Source organism: Poecile atricapillus, chromosome 13, assembly GCF_030490865.1.
Source record: "Poecile atricapillus isolate bPoeAtr1 chromosome 13, bPoeAtr1.hap1, whole genome shotgun sequence".
Taxonomy (NCBI): domain Eukaryota; kingdom Metazoa; phylum Chordata; class Aves; order Passeriformes; family Paridae; genus Poecile; species Poecile atricapillus.
The window spans coordinates 1402548-1417320 of NC_081261.1; the positions used below are offsets into that span (position 1 = coordinate 1402548).

The 14773-nt window shown below is 48.7% G+C and overlaps 1 protein-coding gene across 1 annotated transcript; it reads right to left on the bottom strand.

Annotated features, from left to right (window-relative positions):
- Positions 1-229: 229 nt before the first annotated feature.
- On the bottom strand, positions 230-12286 carry ADRA1B (adrenoceptor alpha 1B). Its single transcript, XM_058849211.1, has 2 exons — positions 11056-12286; positions 230-1055 (listed from the first exon to the last, which is right to left on the bottom strand). The coding sequence occupies exons 1-2, from the start codon at positions 12020-12022 to the stop codon at positions 544-546; spliced, it is 1479 nt and encodes a 492-aa protein (XP_058705194.1). The 5' UTR covers positions 12023-12286; the 3' UTR covers positions 230-543.
- Positions 12287-14773: the final 2487 nt, after the last annotated feature.

Below are 14773 nucleotides of genomic sequence, written 5' to 3' on the forward strand. Positions count from 1 at the left end.
CATCCATCCATCCATCCATCCATCCATCCATCCATCCATCCATCCATCCATCATCCATCATCCATCATCCATCCATCCATCCATCCATCCATCCATCCATCCATCCATCCATCCATCCATCCATCATCCATCCATCCATCCATCCATCATCCATCCTCCATCATCCATCCATCATCCATCATCCATCATCCATCATCCATCCCTCCCCACCCTGGCACAACCCCCTGCCCACCCCATTTCCCCCTCTCTCCATACAGGTGTGTGGCTGTTCAGCTCTCCCAGGACACCTGAGGAACCCCTTGTGCCCTTCCCAGGCCGTGTGCAGCCCCCTCCCTGCCCTCTGCTCACCCTTCAGTGGATTTTCTCTGGGAATTCACTGGGAATACGGGCAGTCCCTGCTCTTGGGCACTGCTGTGACATGAAGCCTCCTGTCCCGAGGAGCCGGGCGTGGCTCCATGGGGCTGGCACGGGGCAGGGCGATGTCCAGAGGGCACAGAGAGGTGGGAACTCCACAGGGAGCTGCCCTGCAGGCAGCGCTGCCGCTCAGGGTGTGCCCGTGGGCCCCTGCCCAGAGCCCCGGCCCACGGCCAGGCCGTGCCCGTTGCGCTCGGGCAGGAGCTGGAAGGTGAAGAACTGGCACTGCTGCCTCTGCCCGCCGCCCTGGCGAGCCGGGCTGAGCAGGGAGCTGCAGTTGCCGCACTCCTGCAGCGAGCACAGCTCCAGCTGCGGCTGGCTGATCCTGCTCACGTAGCCAGGGCTGGGTGATGCTGAGGATAAAGTCCTCTGGCTGCCGCTCAGGAAGCTCCCGCTGTCTTCCAGGGAATCTCTCCTGGCGTGTTCGTAGGAGCAGCGGTTCCAGTTTCTGTAGCTGTAGGGCCACCAGCCCAGCTGCTTGCGCCGGTGGCACTGGCATCTCAGGATCTGGATAAAAGCCCTCTTGAACTCCTTGCTGGAGCAGGGGTAGATGATGGGATTCAAGCAGCTGTTGAAGTAGCCAAGCCAAAAAATCACCTTGAAGATCGTTTCGGGGGGCTTCAGAGCCGAAAACAGGGATCCTGTCCAGAGGAAACAAGCAGAGAATATCTGAGATAAGGGGTTTGTCTGCCTTTAGGAAGGGAACATGCTCAATCTGTGTTTTAAAACTCTTTTATGCAAGTAGCTTTCAGTGTTGTTCTGGTACTGAAATGTTATTTTTAAAGCTAATAAGGAAATGTTTCCCATCTGAAAGCTAAAGGAGCACATCACTGATTAAAAGACTCAAAAATAAGAAGCAGTCCTTGTGTTTATAGGTCCACACCTGCTGCAGGAACATCTGCTGATCCCAGGGACAGGGAAGGAACCTTTTCCTCTGGAGGGTTTCGGGGTTGCTGGGCTGTGAAATCAGCTGAGTCAGTGGTGGCTGTCAGGATGCCATGGAGGGGCGGGATGTGATTCTGGGCTCGGTTCCCATCTCCCAGCCACGCAGAGGTCGTGCCTGGGGCCTCAGAGCTATGCAAGAACACTTCCTCTGCTCCTGGCTAACAGCTCTGGGGTGCCAGCACAGCCAGCACAGCGTGTGTGGTGCCAGGGCTGGGCTGCACGCCCTGCACCAAGGCTCCTGTGGCTCCACATCCCAGATTTTATCCTGGCTGAGTTTGGGAATGGTGCCAGGGCTGGGCTGCACACCCTGCACCAAGGCTCCTGTGGCTCCACATCCCAGATTTTATCCTGGCTGAGTTTGGGAATGGTGCCAGGGCTGGGCTGCACACCCTGCACCAAGGCTCCTGTGGCTCCACATCCCAGATTTTATCCTGGCTGAGTTTGGGAATGGTGCCAGCTCTGGCTCTGCCCTGGAGCTGAGGAGCTCAGGATTAAATGGAGAGTTTAAAGGGATTTCCTCACGACTGGTGCACTTTAGGGTTTTACAGGACTCCTGTAAGGTGAGCCCCTGTCCCCCAGGGCTGTGCTGCTGGCAATGATCTGCAGGGTTTGGCCAGAATCTTTTCTGTGCAGCTCCTGCAGCTCCTGCAGCTGCTGCAGATCCTGCAGATCCTGCAGATCCTGCCTCTGTCCTGATGGATGCTGCAGGAATTACAGAGCACAACGTGTCGAACATCAGAGGAAACAAAAAATGCATTTGAAAAATTTCCATCATACAGCAAATCAATGCAGCTCCCAAAATTGTGTCTCCTGAATGTCTCAGGTGAGAGATCCAGTGACAATTCCTGTGATTCCATGGAATGAGCCTTTACATTCCTATAAAGGGAAAGCTGATCCAAGCTTATAACTGCAGTCCAGATGAGGAGGATGCTACCAAAACTTCCCCATGCTCAGCTGCAAAACCTTTGCAGGGTTTATTTTGTAGCTGATAATTGCTAATCTCTCCCTTCAGTTTAGGGGAAAGAGAAGCTCTGTGGCTTCACAAAACAACTACAAAGCACCATAATGTACAAGGAACTTTTTGGAGCTCGTACTGATAAATTTCTTAAATTGTTTTCTGGAATTCCTTTAAAATAGAAATTATTTTTAGCTCTTAAACTCCAGCAATCTCATGAAGTGGCTCAGGAATCTCTATTTTTTCTCAGGTGTAAATTTGAATCCACGGTGGTGGATTGAAAGGTCTGCCTTTCTCTGATACTGTAACAGCTGAAAATCTATAGGACATTCCTCTACAAAAGTGAAATATTTTTAGGCAAGTTAAATGTGGGCAGAGAAAATGCTATAAATAAATTAAATAAGTAACTAAGGAATTTTACAGGCCAGATGAAATGAGTGAAAGTCTAGAGAGAAGAACTGGGAACCAATGTGGATAAATGAGCTGTGCTTCTTTAATCTGTATCACACATGAACTTACTCCTGAATTTCTCAGTTTCAAAACTTTTCTATTATTGTAACTAAATGCTGATCTTTAATTCTTATTTGTTAAAAAATTAACCAAAATACCTTTTATTTAGCTGCATTAACCTGTCAGGGGAAAACAAGGGTGGGCTATTTTGATACCTTGATAAAATGCTAAAGCAAAGCCTGCTGGACACACTCGAACACCAGAGTGATATTTCCTGCTCTAATCTCCAATCCCTCCCCTACTGCAGCCTGATAAAGAGGTTAAATATTGCCCTGTGCTGATTTAAATGGCTCTTTAAAATGCCAGGAAAATTTGCATGTGGTTCTCTTTTCAGTGATTTATTCATGGTGGGGTGGCCAGAGGGATTTCCTTACTCCAGTGATTGCTCTCCTGGCATTCCATGTTTAACAGCCTCACTCCAAGGGATGTGTATTTTCTGCTCACTTTTATTTCTTGGCACTAACCCTGTGATTTATTAATCACAGCACCACAATCTCCCTCTCACTGCACCACTGACATCAACGAGACTTTTGCAAGGAATGGAGCACAGGAAATATTTCAGCAAATCAGCTGGATCAGTTTGGAGGGATCAGTTTTTTGCCCACAGGCCCCAGGATTGATGGAGCTGCTGAGTTTGGAGATACACTGAGCAAGAATCATAAAAAGGAATTAAGAAGTATTTTATTTAGGAAGAACTAATTTAATTTAGGCTCTGACTGGTTCTTTATAATTAATGCTTATTACAGAGAAAGTCAGTCAAGTCTCCTCAATGAAATTAGGGAACTGTGGGAAACAATTTGCCATATTAATTCTCCTCACATATTCTGCAGAATATGGAGGCAGAGCATCACTGAGACATTAAAATTCAGAGTCCACTGGAGTCAGGCAAGTCCTTGAAACCCTTTGAAAAGGCTCATAAGGACTTCAGTGGACCTGGGAACAGTCCTTAAAATATCAGTGTGGGCAGCAGGAGAATCTTCTGGAATGGTTTAATTGTTGTACTCTGAGTTCTGAGAGAGGGAAAACAGGAAACTTCACCAGCATCAACCCCCATCTCCATCTGTCCCCCAGGAATCAGCTTGTGCAGAAATGAGCATTGCTGTGGAAGGAATCTGCTCTATGATGGAACTTTTCCCTGGGAAAATGATTGATCAGATCTGTGCTGTGACCAGCACAAGACTTTCCAGGCTGGGAACCTCCGTGATTCCTGCAGTGATTCAACTCCTGGAAGCTGCTGATGGCTGAGTTACATCCCCTGTGTGCACAGCCAGTAAAATCCTCCCTGCAGGAGCAATAATTTTCCCCTGAGCAGAGTTGTTGTGAGTTTAGAATGTGCTGAAAGGATGTGGTTGCCTTTTGTCTAAGCTTTCTGCAGCCCTTCGCACCACGGGCTCAGCCAAGCCAGCGTGCCAAGGTTTTAGAGCTAATTGGATTTCTACAGCTCCTGATTTCTTCTCTTCCAGCATCCAGTGTTTGTTTACATTCCCCTGGACTTATTTAATGTAGGAAAAAAGCCCCACACAGTAGATGTTTACAAACAGTAGATGATGAAGTGGAGAGGATGGTTATAAAACTAAGGGTTGGTCAAGCTGGGAGGCACTGCAGGCTGCTGGAGAAGAGGATTAGGATAACAGGGAAAACAGCTGGAAAACAGTGAAAAATGATGTAGAGAAACAGGGAGAGCATCCAAAATAAGCAGAATCAAACTCAATAAGGAAAATGAAAGGAAAACTGGCTAAATTATAAGCAACAATGGGTAGCATACAAATCTGATGGGGTTCCAAGTCCAGCAGTTGCCATTCTCCAGTGCAGTGATAGGTGCATTATGGATATCCTGGAATCATGGAGTGTTTTGGTTTAAAGGGACCTTAAAGCTCATCCAGTTTCACTCCCTGCCATGGGCAGGGACACCTTCCACCATCCCAGGTTGCTCAGAGCTCCAAAGTGACCTGGTTGTGAGGAATTTATGTCCCAGGACTGACAACCTGTAGCAGATGCCTTGAATTTCAGATGAACAAATCGCTGCAATGAGAACAGCATGAACTTCATTCACAGTGACTCAGATTTGAGAGCTTTTGAAATGTTCCAGAAATAGAAACTTATCTGGAGTGGCCAAAATAAAACCAGGACTTGAAGGAGTACAGATAGGCGTTGGGTTCTTTTCCTAAACCCCAGAGCTGCTACACCTCCTTGCATTTCCAAGCAATTGCAAGGCACAGCAGCTACATTTGATTTCTGAAGGGACAGTGCTTTGTATTTAAACACAGAATTACTGCCCTGGGCACCACCTCTCAGCCCAGCCCAGCTCTGTGACTTCCACCACTGAGAGAACTCACCTGTGTTTAAACTCTGCTGCCCTCAGACTAATATGATAAAACCAAGATCAGTTTTGGTCAGAATCTTGTTCAGTGTCTAAAGCTGACAGTGCACAGGGACACAAACACAGCATTATTGTTGTTATTGTTTAGTCCAAAAGAGTCACAGACAGCACAAGAGCCAAGATTATCCTTCTTTTGCAAAGGATTAGCTGATTAAGGGAGTCTAGGAAAGCTAATCTGAGTCTGCTGACATTTCATTTATTGTCCTTAAATATCTGCAATTACTGAACACGCTCTGGTGTTTTCTCTCCTCCTTGCTTCTGCCTGACAGCTGAGCCAACCTGTCCTGGCCATAGGAAAAGCTCCAGCATGGAGCTGAACACTGCTACAGAGGTGCTGGATGAATTTCCAGTGCAGGTTTTCTCTTTTGTCCCCCAGGGATGGATGTTTATTGCTTTCCAGTTCCCAGGGCTCACCTGCAAGCCCATCAAAACAGCTCCAAATCTTGCAGTGGGTCATGCAGGATTGTTTTAGTAAAGATGTAAAGAAAAACCTCCTGTCTCTTTGGTCCTGGCTGTATTTCACCTGAAGACCCCGAGCTCTGGCCCCAGGTGCTTTAGGGCCACCTGGAATTGTGTTGCTTTGCTCAGGGCTGTTCTGTGCCCTCCAGCCTGAGCAGATGCTCAGGTGTTTGAAATCCCTCTGGGGTAAGGACCTCACCTCCAGCAGCCCTGCTAAAAGCAACATCACCCCTGACACTCTCCCTTCCCTCCTGCCTTTGATTTCAAGAGTTGGGAGATTTCCTCTCACTGCCCAGTGGCTCAGTCCTGATTTTTTTTCCTTGGATCTCTCTGGCACAGGAGCTGCTGCCATCCCTGAAGACTCAACACTGATTTCTCTGTATTTTTTTTTTTTTTTCTGCATTGCTTGGTGTATTTGTTTCTGTGACACTGACCACTGTAGGATTTCCCTTTGCTCCTCTGACAAACAAATCCAAAGCCTGCAGAGGAATTACCCAGGAATTTGTGCAGCTTCCCCTGCTTTGATAACAACTTTGTCCTAAACCCCAGACATCTGCAAGTGACTGGAAATTGATACCCTTTGCAAAGCAAAGGCTTAAACCAGGGCTTAAGGGAGGTTATTTCAGTAGGAAAATGAATCATCCCAAAATAATCTGGTGCTCCCCACGTGCCAAAACCCTCAGTGCTGCTCAGTGAATGCCCTCAGGATGTTTAATTGTCCAGTTCCTGCTGTCTCCTGCCAGCTGAACTTTGCCAAGGATTGACCTGCCAGATTGCCACATCTCAGGGATTTATCTGAATTCTGTAACTATTAACTCGAGGTCACCAATTGGAGAGAGCTGGACTGGTCAGGGAGAGGAAGAGAAGGCATATGAGGTGAAGATAAGCCAGGCCTAAAGCCCTGCAGAGAGCAGAGCCCGGTGGCACTGACAGCACCAGACCTAAAGCCTGGAAGGTTTCCCATGGAAACCAAGGGGTTTAATTTGGAATTCTCAGAGGTTGGCCTGATGTAACAAAAATCTACATTCTGCACTTAAATAACATTTTATTTTAACAATAATTTTGTGCTGGCTAGCCTACAACATGCAGAATATTTGATGTTATTTTTTTGTTACTTATAGAGAGATTACAAAAGCTTAATCCATAGTGAAGGTCCCACCAGGTGTATCTTCATCCTGGGGCTCTTGGCACCTTCTCCCACTGCTGGTTAAGTTCTGAGAGTTTTATTTTTCTTCAGTGGATGGACCCCAGGATTTGTGGGAGCAGAGGGATTTAGGCTCTGAACTGAGCAGTGCATCCTGCTCTGGTCTCCACTGGAATTATGCAGCAGGCTGGGGAAGTGCCCTGGTGAAGTGCCTGGTGAATTTTGCCTCTGGGGATGTCTGGGAGAAGACTGAGAATTCTGTTCTGATGTATCAATTTACAGGGGTAAATAATATACAATCCTTCATTTTGTATTCATTTTTTAAACAAAGGTATTTTCATAAAATTGGACACTCCATCATTGAAAGGAGGGAGTTTTAATGAGTGCAGTTCTGCAGGGCTCTACCCTTTAAATAAAAAGAATCTCTTTTACTCATCATTTATCACCAGTGAATATTTAATGCAGTCCTACTGCCTAAGGAAGAATTTGTATGAAAAGGATGAAAAGAAACATTTATTTTAAAAAAACAAGATATTTACTCCTCAAAGCTGAGTCACTGAATTTATGGCCCAAGAAGTTGTCTCAAAGACACGAATGTCTTTAGTTTATTTTTTATGTTGAATCACAAATAATTTTGAGTGGCAGGGGGACTGTTTGCACAGGCAGGGAGCTTTTATAAATGTGCAGCCAGGATGTTCTGCAGCTCCACTGCTGTCTGGAAAGAATATCCAATACAGGAACATCCCAGATTTCTCACAGGATTCTCTCTGATCCCAGTTCTGCATCCCCAGGTGCTGAAGCCCAGCTCAGAGCTCCAGAACTGACCGGGGGAAATTCAGTGCTGAGAATTTAATGCAGCTCAGTGCCTGTGCTGGCAAGGCTGGAATTCCAAGCTGCACTGGATACAGAGCTTTCCTTGGGATTTTTGCTTGAAAATCGCTCTGGAAGTGTTGCTATAATTTCTTTCCATTTTTCCAAGCAATCTGCCTGCTTTTAGCACCACAGCTGTTCCCAGGGCATCGCTGCCACCTGATGGAGTAACTCTGGGCTGGAATATCAAACGAGGAGCTGAGGAATAAATTGAAATGCCAGACTGGAAGAAGAATAATTTTGCCTGGGAAACTCGTGGAACTGCTGAGAATACCAAGGAAACTCTGCTACATCTAAGCAGATTTGTTCAGACCTGGGGCTGCGGTGCTGCAGAAAGAACATTTACCAGCTTGGCAAATGTTTTGTGGTTGGATCCACAGCAATCCAGAGCTGCTTTGCCAACACCCTCCTGCAGAGTCATGGAATTACTGAGGGAAACAAGGAGCAGAGAAATAGAAATATGAATATAAATAGCCACGATGCAGATGTGAGGGTGTGATTTGGGTTACTGGGGCAAACAGAAGGTGTGAGAAGGAGAAGCTGAGGAGGAAGCCTGTCCTTGCAGGGAGGGGAGGTGTCCCAGCTGGACAGCCCAGGAACCAATGGAGAGCTTGGAAAACATCAGCACCTTTTGGATTCTACAGTTTCCCTATGCCAGGAATTGATTTCATACCACTGGGTGCTCTTTAAAGGGTTTTTAATAGCCTTTCACTGAATTCTGTGCCTTCAAGACACAAAGCAAAAGATTCCTGCTATGAAGAGTGCAGCTCACAGCTCCTTAGGAATTCTGCAGTTGAGAGCAGCTGCATTGTGCATGTCAGGAAAAGGACTTTTCCCACCTGTCCTAGTGAGCAATGCTTGAGTCATGCCTGACATCCCTAATTGACTCTGCACTGATACACAGAGATAAAAATACAGGGGGTTGGACAGTGCTGGATCATAAATTTAAAAAGAAAAATCAGGGACAAGGAATAAATCCAGCCTATTCCTAGTCAGCAGAACAAAGGGAAAATACCCTCAGTGGAAATGCATTTGGATCCTGTATGGGATGCTGTGGATACCCTCTGCCCCCCTGCTTTAGCCAGAGGGTTACTGACAGGAATGGGGTCCAGCAGAATTTATGCCACTGCCAAGGCTCGTCCCTGCAGCTCCTCCTGCCCTCGGCTCTGGGGTGCCAAGGGCCCCACACTGGGGCTGTTGGGGTCACAGCACTGGGCTGGGGTCCCCAGATCTGGGTTTGTCTCAGCCCTGGGTTTGGTCCCCCGCTCTGGGTTTGGTCCCCAGCCCTGGGTTTGGTCCCCAGCCCTGGGTTTGTCCCCAGCCCTGGGTTTGTCTCAGCCCTGGGTTTGTCCCCAGCTCTGGGTTTGTCCCCAGCTCTGGGTTTGTCCCCAGCCCTGGGTTTGTCTCAGCCCTGGGTTTGGTCCCCAGCCCTGGGTTTGTCCCCAGCTCTGGGTTTGTCCCCACCCCTGGGTTTGTCTCAGCCCTGGGTTTGTCCCCAGCCCTGGGTTTGGTCCCCAGCCCTGGGTTTGTCCCCAGCTCTGGGTTTGTCCCCACCCCTGGGTTTGTCTCAGCCCTGGGTTTGTCCCCAGCCCTGGGTTTGGTCTCCAGCCCTGGGTTTGGTCCCCAGCCCTGGGTTTGTCCCCAGCTCTGGGTTTGTCCCCAGCCTCAGTGCCAGCCCCAGTGCTGTTCTGGAGGCTCCAGCCTGTCACCCACTGCTGCCTTTGCACAATTTATACAGGAGATAAAATCATATCCTGGCAAGCAATAAATTCTCCCTCAGGTGGTTCAGCAGCCACTCACTAAACCTCCCAGAGAGCCCAGGAGATCTGAAATAACTTCTCAAAGGGAAAGCTGTCACTTTTATGGAAGCTGGTTGGTGTCTCCCTTTGCTCCTGCCCTGTGTCTGTGTTTTTGCTGCTCCTCATCTGAGCTGGCTGAGGGGTGTCAGTCCTGGCTCCTGCCACCCACACACACGAGCTGCTGTGTTCACAGCTGCTTTTATCCTCCAATAATTCAAAATCAAAGAGGGAATCTGCTTTATCAGGGGATCATGACCTACTGGCTACAAATCTGGTATTGCTACATATGGTGGAAATGCATTTCTATCCCCAGCTGGGTGTTTTTGATTGTTTTATATTTATTAACTTCCTTTAAGAGCCAGCACAGGGACTTAAACTTCAGTAGCCAAAGAGAACTTTACTCACTGTTTTCCTTTGGTCTGGAATTTTTCACATCCTTACCATGACCTTTATGCAAGTGTTGAGTCATAAAGATTTTTAAATTCTGTATAATAAGCTAGAGATGACAAAGTTGCCCTGCAGTAGGTGAAGCAGTAAAGATTCTAAATGATATTACACAGAAATTATAGTTTTATAATACTTCACCAGGACCAGGCTGCTGAACTCAGTTTAGTTTTCTACAACAATCTCTAAAAATACTCGCTTACCACTCAATCAGAAATGTTTTGGTTGGGTAACTAAGTAAACACAAATACAGAACATTAATAAAGGCTTTTTCTCCCTTTTCTTTATCCACCTCTTTCCATAATTAGGCTGCCAGATTGTCTCAGAGAAATTAATTTTGGACAGTTATTTCTGAGAGTTCAGTAATTGAATATCTTGAGATACTCCCCTTCAGAGGTGCTGATATTAAAAACAATACAAGCACATTTCACACAACTTTAGGGACACTGAGCAATGTGTTAAGGCTATGCCAACACTTGAACAATATTTTAAAGTTGAAAGTGAACAAAGTGTCTGCCAAAAGCTCCCATGGCAGCGTCCCAAACACCTGAATTAAGAACTGCTGACACCAATGAGCACCTTCCTTGGGGGTCTGGGGGATCTCCTCTGGTTTGGGGATTTGAACAGTAACGTTTGAACTCAGAACTGGAACTTTCTGGCTTCCCAAAGCTCAGGGGAGTTTTGCCCTTCTCAATTAACTGAGTTCATTTCCAGTCTGAGCACCTTAAAATGCCCAAATCCTCCTGTGTTATATCCCAAATCCCCAACACTGCAGTGCTGCAGCTCTTGGTCTCATCTAGGATTTGGGGTAAAGCATTTTGGTAATGCTTCTGACACCTAATTCCATTCAAATGAACAACACAAAGGGGATTTAAGACATGAACCCTGGAGATGTTGTCCCCCTGGGGACTCTGGGTGAGCAGCTTTGTGCAGCTGCACACTGCCCAAAGTTCCAGTGTGACTCTTCGCTGATCAGGAGTTCCCTTCCTTTCATTCCCTTCCCTTCATCTGCTCCCTGCAGCTCTCCCAACAGTATATCCTTCTCATCCATCTGATTCCTTCCCAGGATATTTCTGTAGGATCCAACAAAGCCATCCCGACCCCTGCCCTCACAGTCCCCCTGTTCCCAACTCACCCAGGGGCAGGACAATGAAGAAGGGGAGCCAGCACAGGATAAACATGCCAACCACAATTCCCAATGTCTTGGCCGCCTTCTTTTCTCTGGAGAATTTTAGAAGTTTGAAAGCTAAGGAGTTCCTGGGATTGTGACCCTTGGATTTGGTGTTGTTTAAGGAGTCCTCGTGCTTGTAATGAATCCGTAAGGTCAGCTCCTTGGAGTTGGACATTTCCTTCATCACCCCGGCTTCCAGGTTCCTGGTAGTCCTTTTGGCCACGATGTAGACCCGGCAGTACATGACGAGGATGACGATTAAAGGGATGTAAAAGGAGCCTAGGGAGGAGAAGAGAGCATAGAAGGGCTCCTCGGTGATCCGGCACTCCCTGTCGTCCTGCGGGGCCGGCTCCTTCCAGCCCAGCAGAGGCCCGATGGAAATCACCATGGACAGGACCCAGACAGCCAGGAGAGCTAAAATCGCCCTTCTCCTGGTGACCAGCGTGGGGTACTGCAGGGAGTAGCGGACCCCGATGTATCTGTCGATGGAAATCGCGCACAGGCTCAAAATAGAGGCTGTGCAGCACAGCACATCCACTGCTGCCCAAATGTCACAGAATATCCTCCCCAAAACCCAGTAGCCAAGCACTTCCAGCGTGGCAGAGAACGGCAGGACGGTGAAACTCAGCAGCAGGTCCGCTATGGCCAGGTTAATGATGAAATAGTTCGTAGGGATTCTTAAATGTCTGTTGCAAGCCACTGAGAGAATCACCAGGATATTACCGATGATAGCAAAGAGAATAAAGGCACCGAGGATCAGCCCCACAATGATCGCCCTGCTGGTGGCCAAGGCAGGTGAATCCAGGTTGCTTCCCGTCTCGTTGGAGTTGTTTGCAGAAAAATTGCCGTAGTTTAGCGCAGAGCCTTTGAAATATCCCGGTATCGATGTATTGGATTTATCACCAAGGTAGGTATTCATCTTAAAAACCATCCTCCATAGCAAGCTGGGGTTGCGTCCCTGGGCGAGTCAGCTCAAAGTCATCTCCGGACGGGAGAAGTGGCCGCAGAGCCGCGGGCAGCGCGGGCAGGAGCATTCACGGTCCCGGGGAGCCGCAGCCCCAGCGCAGAGAGCCCGGCCGGGCCCGCCGGGGCAGCCGGAACCGGCACCGGCACCGCCGGGAGGCTCCGCGCTGCTCCATCCCCGAGCACCCAGCACCCAGCACCGAGCGGCGGCGGAACAGATCCCGCCCGAGCCGGGGGAGCTGCGCTGCTGCTGCCGAGCCTGACACGCGGGGCGGGCTCACACACCGACACCGAGCGCCACGGAGGCGGAGGGACAGACGGACAGGGGGACAGAGGGACAGGGGGACAGGGGGACAGAGAGAGGGACAGAGGGATAGCGACAGAAAGACAGAGGGACAGAGGGACAGAGGGACAGGAGGACAGAGGGACAGAGGGACAGGGGGACAGGGGGACAGAGGGACAGAGAGAGGGACAGAGGGATAGCGACAGAGAGACAGAGGGACAGAGGGACAGAGGGATAGAGGGACAGAGGGACAGGAGGACAGAGGGACAGAGGGACAGACGGACAGGGGGACAGAGAGAGGGACAGAGGGATAGCGACAGAGAGACAGAGGGACAGAGGGACAGAGGAACAGAGGGACAGAGGGACAGATGGACAGGGGGACAAAGAGAGGGACAGAGGGACAGAGGGACAGGGGGACAGAGGGACAGAGGGACAGAGGGATGGCCCCGGGTCCCTGCGGGGCCGGTGGCGGTGGCGGTGCGGGGACAGTGCAGGGACCGTGCGGTGTTTGTCAGTGGCAGTGCTGTGACAGTGCTGTGACAGTGCGGTGGCGGTGCGGGGACAGCAGTGGGGACAGCAGTGAGGGGACAGGAGTGGGGACAGCAGTGAGGGGACAGCAGTGGGGAGAGCAGAGGGGACAGGAGTGGGGACAGCAGAGGGGACAGCAGTAGGGACAGCAGTGGGGAGAGCAGTGGGGACAGCAGAGGGGACAGCAGAGGGGACAGGAGTGGGGACAGCAGTGAGGGGACAGCAGTGGGGACAGCAGAGGGGACAGCAGAGGGGACAGGAGTGGGGAGAGCAGAGGGGACAGCACTAGAGGGCAATGCCGGCCAGGTGACACCAGGGGAACACCGCGATCTTAACTCAGCGTTTGCCACAGGAACCTGCAGTGCAAACCTGTAAAAATCTGCATTATCTGAGAAAAAAAATCCTTGGTGGGACGGGGTGAAAAAAGCAGTTTTGGGACAAAAAGATCTGTCACCATTTTGCCCGTTAAGGAAATATATTGGAGTTTATTTTGTGAGTCACATATCATTTTAGAGAGTTAATCATCTCCTAAGGACAAATAGCTTGGTTCCAAAAATCCCTGGCTTATTTGTACTATTCATTATTCAGTATTACTATTCAATATTCAATGATGGCATAAAGTTTGTTTCTAATTAAGAATCTGCTAACAAAATAAAACTGTAACTGATCAGCAAAATCTTGACGCTGTTCTGTACTCCTGTACTGGGCACATCTGTGGCTCCATCTCCTCTTTTCCACCTCTGTAACTTTTCCAAGCAGAGTTTATTGTGAATCCCACCCACAGCCCAAGGGAGGGCAGAGACAAGCATTTACTTTAGGAAATATTTTACTTTAGGAAATATTTTACTTTCACTACTCTTGATGCTGAAGCATCTCCCTGAGCCTTTGCTCAGGGCTCTGAGGTCACTGATGTTGTTAACTCATCGTAGCTCTGGGGAGAGTCATCCCCTTACAGTAGCCTATAAAGCAAAATATATGTAACAACTGATTTATTTTGTAGATAACAGCCTTTAATGTCGAAAGGTTCCTTGGTTTCTTCATCTTGTGAAGCTTTGGGGAGAAATCTCAGATCTTTAGAGCTCAGTGCCATTAAAAACAACAAGTGAGAGATTTGCTGAACATAAAACTGCCAAACTCCTGTTCTCAACTTTCTGTCAGCAGATTACGTCCCCCAGCTGTTGTCTGCTGTACTCTGGGTTACTCTATATTGATTTTCCCGTTACAAAATGTACCGTGTTTAAAATAAAAGCTTCATATTTAATAAGGCAGCTATGGCTGGGAGCTGCAGCTGGCTGCTGGCTTTGAGGACAAACCATGTAAACCAAAGTTGAATTTTAGTCAGGGAATGCATGGCAGATGTTGCCGTGGCCCTTCCCAGCAGCAGGGCTGTGGCAACGCTTTGCTGTTCAGAAAATTCCCTTTGAAACGTTCACAAGAATGACGGGATAATGTCACGGAGCCACTGAAGGGAAGAGGAACAAACATGGGATTTATGAGCTTCACCTCAGCCTTTCTGCCCTGCCAGCGGCAGAGATTTCAGTGCTGCTAAAGGCAGGCAGCAGCTGGCACTTGGGGCATTCATCCTTCACATTTCCAGCTCCTGCTGGGCTCCTCTCCTGGTTCTGTTGGTGATTTCTGATTTTGTTTCTCTGCCTTGTCCGTGAATTCCTCAGGCCGGGGGCTCTGGCCTGCTCCCACCCTCAGGGGTAGCGCTGAGGGCACGGAGCCACCGCGTCCTCCCTCTCCTGGGGACTGAGCCACGCTGATTAAAAATAGTTTGATTAGATCATTAGGTCCTGACATAACCCTGTTCCAGCCCTTGGCACGTCAGAAAATGTGATCACTGCAGAATGTTGGATAAGAAAAGCTCTGTGAGGGTGTGAAGCGCTCCGCTCTGGTTTTCAGCTG

Coding starts and splice junctions, on each gene's coding strand:
- ADRA1B (XM_058849211.1), bottom strand. CDS start 12,022: ATGGTTTTTAAGATGAATACCTACCTTGGTGATAAATCCAATACATCG. Junction 1,056..11,055: donor CTTCATTGTCCTGCCCCTGG/GTGAGTTGGGAA, acceptor TCCTCTGGACAG/GATCCCTGTTTTCGGCTCTG.